The sequence below is a fragment of the Solea senegalensis genome, linkage group LG9, assembly GCF_019176455.1.
Source record: "Solea senegalensis isolate Sse05_10M linkage group LG9, IFAPA_SoseM_1, whole genome shotgun sequence".
Lineage (NCBI taxonomy): Eukaryota > Metazoa > Chordata > Actinopteri > Pleuronectiformes > Soleidae > Solea > Solea senegalensis.
Genome location: NC_058029.1, coordinates 8,611,142 through 8,628,455, shown reverse-complemented (window position 1 = coordinate 8,628,455; position 17,314 = coordinate 8,611,142). Strand labels below are relative to the sequence as shown.

Here is a 17,314-nt window from a genome sequence, read left to right as displayed (position 1 = left end):
GCATCAATACAAATAATTTCAATGTGCTAGCAGATTTTTCTTTGGTCTCTGTAGCTGAACGTTGCACGAACATGTTGTATCGTTATATAGAGTAAACAGTCAGACAGCTGTCTCTACAGTCTCAGCTGCAAAGCTGAAATGCGGTAGCAGATATCACTTACTGCCCTCATGCCTGGGCCACGTTGGATTTGTACGCAGCACTTCTGCTGCCTGCATAAGATGCACATCTGAAGTACGCTGGTCGTCTAGAGAGAGGTAGTTTTGCCTCTATTCCTCTGCTTGCTGTGTACAGTAAACAGAGCTTTTATTGCTTTTAAAGCTTTTATTGTCCAATATTTGCAGGACCATAGAGTCTCATGTTGTTAGGTGTTTATTTACTACCTTAATATGGCTGTTTTCAAAAGCAAATCCTATGTAAATAGAAGTGATGCAGAGCTGACACAGTTCCACCTCCACAGCAGGCATGTTACAACTTCAGACCTGGGCAAGATGGCGCAGATCAGGGATGTCACACACTGGCTTGCCCTAATGTCGTGCCAATACCATATCCAGGAAGTAAATGTTAATGTTTATGTGCAAAATATATTATCGACCAATTGAATTTGTGAATTATAACATTTCCCACTGGTAAAGCAGTAATAAAGCAGCTTATACATCCACAAAGTTGGATTGTCAGAACAAATCTGGTAGGTGGCCACATTGTTGGACCTGTGCACTGCCAAAAAAAACATCACATTTGTAAAGATTGTGTTGGACATATGTGTCTTTTTATCATCCCTCTATATGTGTCTGACATTAAGGGTTTGGGACAGTCCAATTGGATAAGTAAGGGGCTGATGAATTCCTAACCTTCCACTGTTGGAAAGCCTTGTCAATGTTTCTGTTGAGGTGCATCACCTGTGGCTAGTAGAGTTTACATTCACAATAGTGTTGCCTTCAGTCTTTCATCAGCAGTCTCAATCAATCATACCACTCAAAACGCTGTATGACAGGAGGAGCACTGCATCTGCATGTCTGTGTTTTTTTATGGTGAGATCTTGCAACCGCTTGCCAATGTGGTTTTCTTCCACAAGTGGCAAATAAACTGACTCTCTGACTCGTCTCCGTCCCCTGGTTATCTTTAAACTGGCACTGTTCATTTGGATGTGCTGTGTTTACTACCTCTCACTCCTGCTGCAGTTAGTTTCCCCTTTACTCTTTTTTCTTTTGTCTAATGAACGTGCTTGAATGCCAGATTGTTACTGATTTGCTGGAATAGTGACGTGTGGTTCTGTCTTTGTTTCCTAGAGCCTGGGTTTTGTAAGAACACCTTTTTGAATGTATACACAGAATTGACTGTAAAGTGAGATTCACAAGATTTGACAATAAGCATATCAGATTAAAATCTCTAGTGGAAACGTTTACTGGCACTTTTATGATTTTAGTGTTGTATAACTGTGCTTTTGTGCGTTTTCATGCACTTCTTCAGTTGTCAGTTTCACATTCATATTATGTGTGATTTACATTCAAAACACACCCTCTCACATATTTTACAGCGACATTATAATGCAGTGATGGTGCTATTGTGTTGTACATAATACATTAAGGTAACACTGATTGCTTCTCACCTTAAAGTCAATATTGATAGTGGCCCGTCACTATACTTCTCTGTTCACTTGACCTTGGCCTCTCACTTGCTGGGAGATGTCATGGAGCTGTTGAAGAGGATAAATATCCACCATTAAAACTCTTTTGTTCTATACTTGCAGCTTCACATACCAGCTGCACAGTAAGGGAGAAATACAGAGGGAGTGGTTCTGGAGAGTGAGAACAAAACAGAAAAGGAAAAGAGAAGGGAGGAGTGTATGGTCAGAGTTTGGCCAATACGATATTAGCCTTATGGCCTCATGGAGGGTGAAAATGAGGACATGGCTGAGATGGCACGAGTCTGGGGGAATAACCCCACTTTAAAAGGACTCTCAGGACTTGTTAGGCCTGGGTAGGTTTAAGGGCTTTGGGCGCTCTTGACATACTTCTCTTTCATTTGAATTTAAACAGTTTGTGTTCTCTCTGTCTTTCTCATTCTGTGTCCCTGCCTTCCTGTCTTTCTCTCAACCCACTCCCTGCAGAAATGACGGGCGCCAAGTCACTATAATCAGATATGGCAGTTTCATTCCAAATAATGACCCCAGGATTAACAAACAGAATCCTGGGAATGGTATTTAAAATCAAACCAAGAGCTGCACACTGCCTGCTCTTGAATTGTTACTGCCTATTCTGTACTTAAGCGTACTTTTTGAGTGGCCTAGCAGACCTTCTCTGGGGAATGATATTCACACTCTGGCCTACCCCCAGTACCACCTTTGAGGCCTGGCCATAAAGTAATAATCTCGAGAAGGTAATAACAATCTCAAGAGGTTTCTCTCGAACAATACCTAAGAATATATTTTGAAGGTAGAATGAAGTTCATGTGAATAGTCAGTAGAGGGTCAGCATCCTATAAGAATGTATGGGTTTCTCTTCTCCATTGTTCAATTTCAGGGACTGTGCTGACATGTGTATGTCCATATTAATGTTGTGCATAATGAAATTACATGCATGGGTGTGAATCATTTGCAAAGGCTTTGGAATCCGTCACTTATTGCTCATCTTATTGTGTTGAAGAATTAAGGTTAATTGATAAATTGACATTTTTACAGTTTGCATTCATTAATGACTAAAAAAAAAACTTGTTTTTAAATAATCATAAAATAACCTCTTTACAAACATAAGACATAGACAGTAAGCTTTCAAAAGCCCTCTGCAGTCTTTCTTTGATTACTACATTTTTGGTCACCAGGGCCTCACACTCAGATTGGCCATACGGTCAACTCTAGAAAGCTTCCTGGTGGTTCCATACTTCTTCCATTTCACCATTATATGCACCACTGTGCTCCTGGGAATGCTCAAAGCTATGGAGGTTATATTCTCTTGCTATTTTTCATCACAATTTTATTGCAAAGGTTCACAGTGTTGCTTTTTTTTTTTTGCTGACATGCAGGTGTGAATTCAGTGCGGGGCCCTCTTTATAGAGGTGTGTGCCTTTCTGAATTATGGCCGGTCAGTTCAACTTATCACATTCAGATTCTAGATACAAGCAGCATTAAAGCAATGAGGATGTATGTGCTGCTACCTGACACCGCAGCACTTTGAAATACATACACAGCAGCACTTAAGTGTACAAGTCAGAATACTTGTATGCTGTGTATTTTGTACAGATACTCACATTAGCTTCCATGATTCCAACTGTCATTTAAACTCAGACTGAATCATTTGTAATCAGTTGTAATTTTCAAATGCACCCACACAGCCAAGAATCTAGCAATGCAAGGTCTCTGCTTTAAATGTGCCTTGGAGCTGGGCAACATGAGAGAGCAGCAATGACAGAGCTCTGTCATATCTGTGTAGATCTCCTACAGAGCTGGACAGGAAACTGCAGGAATAATCTAACAAATACTCAACCTTCGACAGAAAAACACTATTGACAACTCTCCACACATTACTCAATGAAAGACAGTCCATGAAACACAATCTTTCCCGTCAAAGCCAATTGTTGCCATCTGTGACTTTGTGGATATAAGTGTATGAACAAAATAGTTTTGTACAAACCTCACAAAAGACTGTGGGAGAAGTTAGATGGAAAATATTTGTTGTCAGATGTACAAAATGTACCTCAGGGTTGAAGTTTTGAGCATACTATGTAATGATGCACTGATTTGTAGGCATTGTGACAAATATGGTATATTTTATAGTCCCTGAGTGCCACAGGCACCTGGATACAGAGTGTGAGAAAATACTGAAAGAGAATTCAGACATGATGATCTCGGCCTTCAGTCTCCTTTTCTGCACGTACAAACCCATACGTATATGCACCTGTGAGTATTAGTCACTTAGCCATATAAACACACACACACACATGCTTTGACCCAAGGGTTTAAGGCTGGTTGCCACATTAACCACAAACCAGGGTAACTAACCGTCCTTGTAGTCAAAGTCCTTGGCAACACACTCTTGTTGCCATGTCAACCCATTTTGCTGTTGTAGTGGTGTTTGTGACTGTGGTATCTGAGAAGCTTGACATCACCACTGTTTCATGACAACTCTGGGATAGAGCTGCTGAGCAAGGCAGACTTTTAAATCATGGAATATGTCTTAATGTGTCTTCAGAGAGACCTTCCTTCCCTCACCTCTGACGCCGTGATGGTTTTAACATTCACTGGCCTTGGGCTAAACTGGTAGAATGTGTCTTATGTGCAGATGAGTCTGTTTATGTCACATCTGCACCTCTTATTTGCACCCAGTTTTCTCATTTACCAGTCCATCTGTTTTCTCTCACAATACATTTATCTCAAACAGTATTTTGACTCTCAGGTTCATATGGTGGTTGTTTCTTTGTGATGTATGTGTGTGTGGCTGTTGCTAGGTCTGTCAGCTTTGACATTCAGCTTTCGTCTGGACCGCAGCCGGCATACTAGGACATGTCATGTCTAGGTCTGTGATCTTATGGTTCCCTCTCCTACTGTTAGATGCAAGACACCTGCCAACATTACGTCACCTCATTGAAGTGTCAGTTAAACGCCATATAACATGATACTGTACAACAAATGACAAAAACAGCGGATTAAGAAAAAAGTAAAATAAAGATTGATTGTTTATGAGAAGACCTTTCAAAACAGTGTATGAACCTGTGTTTTTATCACTTTCTTTCTCTTCCAGAATCACGTCCACTGTCCATCCCAATGAAGGTGATGCCTGACACCACACCAGGAGAGACGCAGACATCGTCAGAGGAGAGAATGAAGGAGCTCATTGCACATGTCTGGGATGCTGTTAAACGCCTTACTCTACAGGTACTAGCCTTCTTCCAAAATGTTACTATATTAACAGTGGTTAACCCATCAGTTATTGGTCCGTCTGTGGAGTCAGTGTGTCCCTGCTGGTGAAGTAGAAGTTTGCAGCTAACTGCTGACTCTAATTTTCCCTGATGGGTCAATGTAAGTGAGTGTGTTTGTTTGCCTCTGGTGTCAGCTCTGTGATTGACCGGCTAGGTGCCCAAGTTGTCCTCTTGCTACAAGTGTCAGCTGGAAATGGTTCCAGCCACCGTGCAGGTCTCGGTGTATAAGCAGGTATAGCTAATGGATGGATGAATGAACTTGACCTTAAACAGTAGCCGAGGCACACATCTGTGAGCAGATTTACATTTCAATAGTCCCAAGTCTACTTTTAAGTCTATTAACCCCAGTCCACCTCTTTCTCTTCCCTGTTAGAGTAAAGTAGTGAGATTTAGCTCAACCCACCCTAGCCGACTTCTCTCTGTGGTTGTTGGCATGTGGCTTCCAGAGACCTCTGTAAGCTGTTAGCCTATTAGCCTGTTTTACATACAGATGCGTACGTAGTGTCTCATATCCCTTTTGTGGTGGACTGACATTCTGGTTGACTGTCTGGCTGGCTGGATGTCCCTTTCCATCTGTGCAAGCGTCTCACTGGATAGTTAAATGGCCCCATTGTGAGCCAGTTAGCAGAGCCCACATCACAACCAGCACCATCAGAAATACATCAGGAAGCACTGACAACTCTGTGACAGGACTCCTCTTGATGCAGGAACGGGACCACATGGTGCATGCACACGTGTGCGTACTTATTTGGGCCTCTTGTGTTCATTGGTGTGTTAGGTTCATTTTTTAACTACTAGTCTACAATGTGCAAGCATTTACCCAGAGTATTAAACACTTATTTTCCTTACTTAAATATCCTGTTGTTTTTGGTAACCATTATAAACAGACTTGTGTTTAAATATTACAGCGAGGCTCCCATTCTTATGTTGAGAGACTACTGACTTTTTGTTGTTTTTGTTTATTAGCACATATCTATCATTACAAGATTGAGGTGGACTGTTCATCGAAGGATGACAAAAGCTTTCTAGCAACAGAATGTGGACATACATTAATAGTTACAGGAAATCCAACAGTGGGCAAAGTCTTCACTTGGCTCATAAGTTAGTTTATTTGTGCATGCACACAGTATCCAGCGATTCACAAGTCCATCAAATGTTTCTTAATTAATTCAATTTTGCTGCTTGGCCACATAAACTGATGCCAGTCAAACATGAAAAAGAGCATGTCACATGTAAATGGAAGTAATTCTCTTGGGCCCAGGTCCCATGTCAGCCCAAAGAGCTGTTTACAGTACTCGTACAAAAATTAACTCAACCCTCTAATAGTTTGCTAAGCCCGTCATTGCCTCCACTTTGCTCTGTCCCCTTCGGCTGTGCAACTGGGACCACACCATGTACTGCAGCAGTAATTAGGAAACAGTCTGTCCCGTTGACATGGGAGTGGGAGCGGACCAAACGGAACAACCTGACAGCTGGTACCCCAGGCCTTGGATATCCCCAAACTCCAACCACCCCATTTATTATAGTGCGGTGTAAACAGAATACCTAATGGCTCACACTTCTGCTGCACACGTGTCCTGTTTGGCATACAGGGATCACTCTATTTATTTTGCATAAGAAATTAGTGAAAAGGGGAGAAAAATCAAAAAAGTTAACAAAATTACTGTTGCTTGTAAATTTTGTTTGTGTGACATTTTTAAAAAGATCCTGCAGTGAATGTCCACCGTGCTTTGTCACTATGACAACTACTCATAATAACTGTGGTTTACATTTGCAGGTATTGTTGTTGGTCATTTATTCCATCACCATCACCATCATCCATGAAGCATGTTATATTTATTTCAGTATAATGTATCCATATCAACTTTTAATTCTTTTAATGCCCGATGCACTTTGTTGCATCATCCAACACCAAGAACCTGCATATGCTCCAAAATCTGTATAAGCTATTCTGTTCAATTCCACTGTGTCACTCTGAATGTAGCTTATGTCATGTCTTAGACGCATATCCCACACTCATACTCATACTCTAAAACCAGAATAGCTGCTGGAAAAAGTAGAATATGCACTGTTTCTATTTGTAGTGTTCTGTTCTAAAAACACTCATCTTGTTAAACTTCCATCATAGTCAACACTGACTGGAAATGTTCTAGGACAACACCTAGCAGAGATTATTATCTAAATCCAAGATTTATATCTGTGACTGAGTGCTTCAAACCCAATAATTGATTCTGAGCTATGGTTCATAAGTTAAAGATTAAAGATTACTAAATGCAGAGCATTCCTGTCTACTTTTGTAATATCCTCCTCCAATTTTACCTATAAAAAGCAAATATGCACCCTGCAATGAAACATTATTCCAAACCTATTCAAAGCCATCAGACAAACTCAGGGAATCCCTTCATAAAACTGTCAATGATGCAGACAAATGGGCAGGTGATGTTGGAAATAGAAAAGCCAACTGGATCAAAAATGAATTGTTCATTTTAACATATTCATATATGTAAAAAAAAATTCACTGCAAATAAGGCTCACACATTCTTTAAACCATTTTGATTAGTATAGATGCCCCTAGGAAAAATAGCAGTGAGAGAGAGATTTACTTTACAGCAAAGGAGCCAGTGTTTTTCTCAAACTATTGCAACAGGCATGGTGAGGTCAGAGGGACATAACATCCAAACTGAGGCATTTAGGCGCAAGGTGGTCAAGTCTCCATGACATTACATCCAGCACACTGAGGGTGTGTGCTTCCCTGAAGAGACAGCTAAGTTTTGTGGTCATGCAAAGCTATCATGTGTGTAGGTGGTGTTATTTTAGCAGTCACTTTACATTATGACTGATGGGCAGTGCACAGTTGTCACCCTGGCCAGAGTGGCCTGGCAGACCTTTACGAGTCCATTTGCCCTCAGCCTTGGAGTTTGGACCCACAGCTTTTAGTATTTTCTTATGCCCCAGATTATTGCTGTGTTTTTCTTTCATGCATTGCAACTCTTTTACTCATCACTAAATGGTGTGTTCTTTCCTCATATGTTTTTTGTATTTTACTAATTTCCTGCCTGCCCCTCTTCCCCAAAGCTCACCCATTTTTTAATCATCTCATCCCCCCTTCTGTAGCCCGTACCATGCGAGGACACTCGTGTTCTCTCTGGGCCCAGATAATAATTGCAAGTGATCAGGTTGGTTATTCTATTTCAGGAATTTTGCAATAATTCCTTCTATTTAACACATGAATGTGTTCAGCATTGGCTACAGAAGTATGTTGCTACCAAAACTGAAAGGGGATCTGCTGAAACAGAGAGACCGTTGCCATGGAAAAATGAAGTAACACTGCTCCCTGCAGCTGCCATGCATTAATGAGTAGAACATTTTTTGAGAGAAAAAAGAGGAGAAAAAGCAGTGGGGTAGAAAAGGTAAAGTGATGGAAAGGAAAGGGTAGTTAGGAAGAGAGGAGGGTGAAAAAATGCAGAGGGTGTTTGTGAAGGTGGGGGTAGTGAGAGAGATAGAAAGGAGGATCATGTGCAGTGTATGTCTGGTGTGGCAGAATGATCTGACCAGATGGTTTCCATGACTTTCAGCTGGAGCGCCTTCTGTAGGATTATTACTTCATTCTCTGCCCCCCTCAGTACATTCTAACTTACCCCATTCCACAACTTATCCTCTGCGTCTGTCCGATTCCACAATTCCCAAGTGGTTTGTAATTACAGCCTTAATTTTGTATCTCTCTTAAAACGCCATGTTTTAAAGAGGAATGCAAATAGAAGTTTGGATAATTGACTGTTAAGTTTCAAACTGGGCAAGTTCAGGGAAAACTGGGAATTTGATCAAAGCAAGTGTTGGTTTAATTAAACACACGTTAATAGGACCATTCAGCAGAATATCCTTTAAAGTAAATTGCTAAATTGTACACATTTTACTTTTAAACCATGCATGCTCCCATACACTGATATATCACTGACTACTACTGCATGTATCAACTGAAATAAATCTGCCTAATAGCAAACCAAGATGCATATGGCCAAGACTCTTTCAGTCAGTCTGATACTGTGGATGAAATGACAGTGGTGAGTAGTATTATAGAGAATTCCATGCTGTGGTGTGCATAAAAAAATCACAGAGGTACACAAGGGTACTCACGGAATATGAGAGACAGAGTGAGATTGAGACTGTACATTCTCTCTTGAATATGACTTCACCCTCCCTGGTGTTAAGGTCTAAATCATGACCCCACTGTAGATATGTCATTAGCTGTTTACCAGGGGAGAACACAGTGTGTTTTTGTGTGGCAGTGTTACTAGTTTTGAGGTAAACGTGTGTGTGGCCAGAATCACCTTCCACCATCTGCTGCTGTATGACCTCACAGTTACTATAGATGCTCACACATATTTGACCCCCGTTAGAGTCCTGCACTGGAAAAGTGCTCACTAAGTTCCTCCTGTGTCTCTAACATCTTGAACTTGAGACATAGAGATCTGGAACTGATTTTCAATAGGACATAAACTCTGAAACACTGCAGCATTTGTTAAGTACAAAGATGTCACAGCAGCTACAGTTTAAACATTGGCATGTTATATAAATTGATGGGGGGGTGAAAGGATGTGTGATATTTCCCCCTCCCTGGTCTTCTGGAAGTGTTTTGGAAAGCTTGTTTGGAGGTGATCGTGGTTGAATAGGTGCCGCCATGCATGGGACAAAGGAAGAGGCCACGTCAAACACAGGCCAAAACAGATCAGCTGAGGTTCAGAACAGCATGGTTACTCGTACTTGATTGTTTCACATCACATTAATGATGATGAAATTGTGCTTTAGCTAAGCAAACATTTGCATGTAATAGTCTACTGCTGTCTAATCCAACCTGACCTGAGTAGTACATACTGCATAACACAAACACCACCCTCTGCATTATTTTTCATTAGCCTATAATTATCTGGTCACAAAGATAAACTAAGCCAGGCCTGCTTACTTTGTCTGACCAAACCCCAGTCCTTCTGGATTTGATTATCAAGGTTTTTAGCTTTATTATAAAATTTGCAGAAACCCTTCTGTAGCAGCAAGGATGATGAGCATCCACTAGCTTTTTAACCTGATTAAACTTAACCCTATCAGCAGCATCATCTTCTTTATTACTGTCCAATCCACCCTTTCCAAAAAACAGACTCTTAAATCTAAATTAAGACACTTTCATTGGCTTTCCTACCCCAATTATCAGTCGGTGATAGTCAGTAACAGTCATGCGTACCCTCTCTCAGATTACGTCCATGTTTTCATTGGAAAACTTCATTTTCCAATAAAAAGATAAGCATTCAGGGACACTGGACATGTGTGTCTCAATGTAAACAGGAACCTGATCCTCTCTGCAGTCGGTTGCTTCATTTCAGACAATGAAAAAATTGTGAAACATGAGAACAAGTGTTTGTTATGACCAAGGCGAGATTGAAACTGTTGGTTTTACAACTGTAATAAACCAAAAAAAAGCGTATTTGTTTCAAAAGCCTTTCCAGACTAAAAATGTACCCCAAAGTTTTTTTGTTTCTTAACTAAAACGAGGACAGCAGAACTTCAGTCTTTCAAACTTTTCTGTTTTTGGGCCTCTGTTTTTGGGGTAAGATGGACGGCAGCCGAATCTGTAGCAGTAAATGAAAAAAGGGAGTAATGTGGTTGTTGCCTTTGTGCATCCTCAGCTCTAGTGTGGTGTGGCCACCTCTTAGACCCCAGCTGTGTAGTGCTGAGGTTGTGGAGTGGGGGTGATTTTTGAGATCGGGGTGGGAGCAGGCAAGGCAAGCCAGGCCAGCCGTGCTCCTAAGGCCACTGTTGGATCAATAAACGCAGCGATCAAAGTCGCAATTAACCCACCGCGCTAACACAAACAGCCAGGCCAGCAGAAACAAACAAAGCCCTCATGTCACCTAAAGCGTTTATTTTTGCAGATTTCCACCTCGGCCAGAAAGACCTCCAGTGCTTGTCAGCTTCTGTAAGCAGTGTTATAGTAGAGGAATGCAGAGCCACAGGGATGGCTTAATGGCTGGATAGCTGGATGGCTGGCTGCCTGGCTGCGCTGCTCTGCCAGGCCACAAGCTTATTGCTTGTGGTGGCATGTGGGTGAGACCTAGCCTATCTGTTGTCAGGAGGCATCATGCATAGATGCCTTTCTCGTAGACATCAGGGAGAAAAGCTGCTTTCAGTTTTTGCAGGAAAAACTGAGGCTGTGTACATCCGTGCATCACAACACACACACATCTGCACGGTGTCATCCTCAGATACACACATTAATCATGTTCATTTACATGGAGACACTATTTACACTATTACACCCACTATTCCAAATGTTCTTTTGGACAGAGCCGAGAATGCAGGAGGATATGCAGAGGAAAGGGGAGCAGAAGGTTAGCAGTGGGTGGGGTATCCAGAGACATTAGAAGGGGGGGAGTTGCTCTGTGGACCTTCTGTTCGTTCAACTGGCCATTTACGAAACACAGTGTCCCGTTTGGTGCAGGCACAGGAAGATTACATTTGGAGAGGTATCAGGTTTTTAAAAACAAAGAAATGTGCTTTCCGCTTGCTGCCGATCTCTCCAGTGAGATTTTTCTGCTCCAGAGTCGCAAATGTTTTCACCGGGGATGCTGGGAGGGTGTTTCTAATTTCCTCTCCTCTATCTCTGGATGATTTCCTGTGTGTCGTGGCTTGCTTGTTTTGTGTTGAGAAAATGATGGAAAAATGTGTTGGCGTGTGCGTGCGTGAATGTCCAAGTGTGTGTGCGTCACATGTTGTGGGGTCACTCCACAGCGAGGTGATCTTGGCCAACAAGGGTTTGTGCTGTGCTGAGGTCTGTACTGAGTTGGGGCCTCCAAGATTCTTTTTCTCTGCAGTGATAGAAAAAAACTAATACACCTAACAGTGTCAGTGTCAGAGATTGTGTTTAGTGCTGTCAGGATTATGTAGCAAGAAAGCTGAAAAGTAATATTTAGGACAAGTGAGCTCTTGACATTTTGTCTTTATCATATTAAAAGAGTCATTGTGAAGACTTAGGTGTTTAAGTTTATAGGGTTAGTAGGACAAGTTAGTCGAAAGATGCAATAAATGGTTCTTCACACAGGAGGAAGATGGTTAATGTAGCACAAGCAAACATTTGTGTATACGGTGTGAAAATTCCTATCCGCCATTTGTGTTGTCTCGTATTGTTTAGTAATAATGGCTAAAAACAGCGTACCTTTCCAGCTATCTCTCAGTTCACCTCTGAAACATTTAACTGTACATTTAAATAATGGCTGTCTGAGAATAATGAACTCTCAGCTAAAGTTGCTCTTCACAGTAGACAAGCTGTCCTCCATTTAACTCATTGTTCTGTCATTTACTGGTGAGGCCCAGCGGATCCTAAGAGCCTCCTGTGGTTATATAGGCCATTTCCACATGGCCCCAGACTTTTAAAACCTAAGTTTGTTTGGCCCTCAGCTTCCTCTCTAATAGAACCTTCTCTGCTGGAAGCAGATAAACCATCTTCAGAAAGAGGGGGAGAAAAGAAGTGAGAAATGCTACTCAAGATGGGTCATACACTCCCATTGCAGGAAGAGAAGAAGAACAGGAAGTAAGGGATGCCTTTTTAAGGGGTGTGCTGCATTATAAACACTATCTGATGGTGCAGGGAAGTGATGAGGTGTAAAACACCAGAACTTGGAACAGAAAAATGGAACAAACCCATATTCAGACTTCTGTGAAGTGATGCCATTGAAGGATGAGCGTCAAAACCTGTTATTTTGGTCTTTTAACATATATATATATATATGCCTGACTGATTGTTTATCAGCGTGTGAAAAGATCCTTGTTCATTAAGAGGCATAAGAAGATAAGCATCTGACAAGCATATAGCTTTTCATGCTATTGTAAATGTGCTGATGACTGTATTTTTTTTAATATCTATCCTCTGATGGCTGTGTATTGTCATATTTGAATGACCCAACCAGATAATAGTTTCTGTTCATACCAAGCATTTCTTCATGAAAAGAATCGAAAAGCATGAAACATAGGACCATTCATACATATATAAACTTTGCTTTGTCTAAGATTCAGTGCCTAACTAAAGTAGCATAAACCCTCGCTGTAAAATTGTATCAAAGGGAAGTTTCCAATCAAACCAGGGTTTTGGTGTATTTTGTAGTAAAAGAAAAGGAGAAATGCAGCAGCCAACTTATTATACTGAACTAATTCAGTTAATTGCTTTTGCATCTGCCATCATTCAGAAGTCTCAAGAGTGATGTTAGAAAGTGATGGCTCTCTGAGAGCAGTCGGGAGGGTTTTAATGCAGGTGTTTTTTGTTTGAGACCAAAGGGTTCAAGCATTATTTCATTATTTTTTTAAGTCAGATGGGCTCTTGATGACTGTGTGTCGTCAGGAGGAATGTGATATGTGATTTCCTGTGCACTGTTCACTGTATGATTTTGTGTGTATGCGCGCATGCCATTGTAAAGTGTAAGTAAGTTATTTGAGCATGTTTTCTCAGAGGAAGCCCGGCACGTGCAGCCTCATAAGGAGTTGATTGGCTTCAATCCTTTTTTTAAAAACGGAGATTTCCTGGTTAAAATTGAAAAGCGTCTCCGCTGTTTTTGAAGTATATTAATAGGGTGTGCTGCAAATGACTGAAACACACTGATGTTGTACCTCTGCGTTTTTTCCTAAATGAGTGTGTCACTAGAGGCAGCGGGTAACTGAAGTGCAGTCCCAGGCTGCTGACAGTTAACTCCATTTGTTATGTTAATAGATTTAGTTTCACTTTGACAGGACATGATGTCATTGGACCTATGGAATGAAGAATCATGACTCTTTGACTCCACTTTTTCCCCACTGAGCCTTCTGTAATGACATTGTGTGTGGACACACCTGCTGTTCTTGATTTAGCTTTAACTGGAATTCATATCTTCTCTGTAATACCCACTCTTTCTGCTGTTGTACCGCAGTAAAATACCGTTCTACTAATTTGAAGTGGAAGTGAATTGTAAAAACAGGGATCGCACTACTCTCAAGAGTGCCTGAAAAACCCTATGTTTTATTTTTTTCATTTTCAGAGGCCATCTATCTGTCATTCATTGCTGCAGTTGTATTGCGCATTAAACCCAAACCCCCCAAAGGGTAAAGTTGTGTAACAGTTCTTCCACATGGCAATTATACTGGCTTTCAAATAATATTTGTGCCCATGTCTATTTTTATATTTAATCCTTTTCTTGGAAAAGCTGCCTTTCCATGGGTTTACCCCTAACCAAAAATACATTTCCACTATCCTATTATGGATGAAAAATATAGTTGAGTTTGCTAAGCCTTGCTGTGAGTGGCTGCCAGTACAAAATATAACAAGCAGCACATGTGGCTGTTTACCTACCAAACATGTTGCAGAACAAACTTAGGTCAACAACACATACCTGTCATTTTCCTGTGCTGCATATGAACAGTGTGCTTGCTCTCTCTCTCACACGCACACACACACACACTAACACACACAAAATATACACAGCCCTCGCATGTCCATCAGCCTGTACGGTGGGGCATTCACACAGGCTAACTGCTTCCAGTGCTGTGTTTATTTGCCTGTTACATGGCTGTTAAACACAATTTTGTGGGATACCAAACACAACCTGAACTTTTAACACCTGAATTTGTGACGTTAAGCACACACACATACTCCTACTCTCTGCTTTGACAACTACAACTACAGTATTCTTTTTGTTTGCTGTGTATGCAATCATGCCATTACCCTTAACACAAGTGCTAGGGCCTCTCCTCTCCTCTCCTCTCCTCTCCTCTCCTCTCCTCTCCTCCGTGTATCATTGTGCACTGGAGTTGAGAGACGGAGCAGTTAGGCTCTAGCCGTGAGAAGGACAAAAGGACAGAAGCATTGGAGAGGAGGGTGATGGAGGGTGAGAGGGATAGAGTTGTTGTCAGTGGTTTTGGCAGAAAGGATGCATGTGGAATAAACTGACCTCAGGTTATTGCTCAGTTTGGATCTGTCACCACTTCATATTAGTGCCAGTGCTCCCTATTTTGCCTTTGTCTTTGTTTAGACACTGTGTGTGTGTCAGAGAAAGAGAGGGAGCGAGAGAATGTCTAACAACTTAAACATTGGACCACAGAGGGGAAGCCTTGGATAATTCTCTGGGGTTAACCACAGTGACCTGCTGTTAGCGGTAGCACGGAGGATAACCAGTGGGTTCTGAGTTAATACTCTTAGCGGTGATGGAAATGTTCAGTCTATGTTTGACTAGTTTGACGACTTGAATATTTATGACTGATTGTCAAGAATGTCGTATATGCTGTCTTTAAATGAGCTACAGTTTCCTTTGACTGAGACAGCTAGGTGTTTCCATGGAGAAGCCAACATGCCAGTGCCAGTCACATTGAACTCTCCTGTATTCTTAGGCTCATCCAAAGTTCACTAAGGACCAGCTTTTCTTTGCACTCATGTAATAAAACTTGTACATGGCATGTTCTGTATTCTGGGTGTAGCACAGGAAACTAATTCTATACACCAGATTGAGGTCCATACTTTCTTTCATTACCTCTTTTCGTTCCGCCCACAGAAAGTTATGCCGTAGTTCATGGAACAAGGATTCTACACTGTAATGTTTTTCAGAGATTACTCAACACTGTAGGAGAGCAGTTAAACATTTTCTGTTTTCCCAAGAAACTATTAAACTTATTTTAAAAAAATATTTGGCATGTTTTTGTTTTTTTCTCCACAATTTTCTGTCACACTGTGTATTTAGCTGCAGATCCAGATGTAGATTAAATATTCCAAAACATTTTCTATTATTAAAATAACAAATTTAGACAATTGTGCAGCTTTGGCAGCGGCATGCTCTCTCTTTGTGCTTTCAAGTTGTCACTATACTGTGATCATACTTGTTTACCATGTTTGTCTTGGATACATCAGCAGCCAGTAACTTTGCTGCCTCCTGGAGTAGGTATGTATTATGATAAGTTGTGTGTTCATGGACTTTGTGGCCACACAGACATTAGCATGATTTAATCCAGAACCTGGCAACACATTTAATGACCAATAAAGTTATTCATCTGTTTAGTGTAGCATTATTTCCCTTGCGCTCCTGTGCCGTCATCCTTATTTTAGCAACTCTGTGTTTTGGAGTCGGATATCCACCCGTGTCCACAGCGTCTGACGTACAGTGTGTTGTATACCCGAACCATTACTGTCTTATCTCCATCTTTGTGCCAAACTCTCTAACTTTATAGAAAATAATGTTATGTTGACCTATACCTAACTCTTATTTTGCCATTGATTGATACTGTGTATCACCCAGATTTAGCACTGACATGTCGTTTTATTTTCCATTACATACTGCGGCCCTTTGAATCATTAGGATCATTTGTGCCATGGTGTAAACACAAGAAACAGTGGTCGCTATGCCCAGTGAATGCCTTTCAATTTTTTTGTAAAATTTTCCTCTCTCCGTTGTCATTTGTGCAATGTTTTCTGATTTATTGTCTGTTAGTGGTGTTGCCAGTCTTTAGCTGTCATACACTTGACATCATCTGATTTTGTGTTGTCATGAGAAACAACAGTAAAGCATCATTAAGTAGTATTACATTAGGTTTTATTATACACACTCACTACAGCAGTTGTGGTGGTAACTTGTGCACTAAGTTCCCTATTTTTTTCTCCCTAAGTCTTCCATGTTGTAGTTCTGAATCTATCCTCTTATCATAGATTTTAAAAATGACGAACCAGACATTCTGAATGTCACAATAAACCATTCCAATTAACAAAATTGTATATCTAATTTTACTAAAAACATCCCACTGTTGCCAACAAAAGGTTTAGTGTAAAATAAAATATGTGGTGAAAAAGGGAATTTTTCATCTGTGCTTTATCAAACGCAGACAGAGCAGTTTCCTGTGTTATTTAAACACAGTGAACTTCCATCAGTGAACATTCATTTTAGTGCTATTATATATTTTCCTATGATTTTGTGTAAAAGCCTGACTCTGAACGTTTGATGTATGATGACAGATGTAGTCAACCATCAGACACTGTGTAGGAACTAACATAATTAAGGTAATATAGTTTTTCTCAATGGTAGCAAAGTCATGCTCTGAAATGACCCATTTGAAACATGCTTGAGTGTAAAATTACTTTCCATATTTATTTTAGTTGAATTTGAATATATATTTCTTCATCTCTGACAGTAATTGGGTTAAGCTTTCATTTACTGTATACACAGAGGTATACATCTTCATGTAGCATACCTTAAACCCAATATTAAACTTGTTTTGTTTTCTTTAGTTAAACAATTATATTTTAATGTTGATAGTTGAAGCCCGTCATTTAAAACAATGTAAATTGCCATTGCTTCTGGGTTTTCTTTAATGTGTCCTTATGTTTCACATATTGTGCGTATCACGCAT

At 40.6% G+C, this 17,314-nt stretch overlaps 1 protein-coding gene across 1 annotated transcript in view; it reads left to right on the top strand.

Annotated features, from left to right (window-relative positions):
• Nucleotides 1–17,314, top strand: part of LOC122774477 (vacuolar protein sorting-associated protein 13B-like) — a 162,465-nt gene that overhangs the window by 123,542 nt on the left and 21,609 nt on the right. Inside the window, exon 22 of the mRNA XM_044033810.1 lies at nt 4,735–4,868. Coding sequence (XP_043889745.1) covers nt 4,735–4,868 — 134 coding nt within the window. The remainder of the gene's footprint in view (nt 1–4,734; nt 4,869–17,314) is intronic.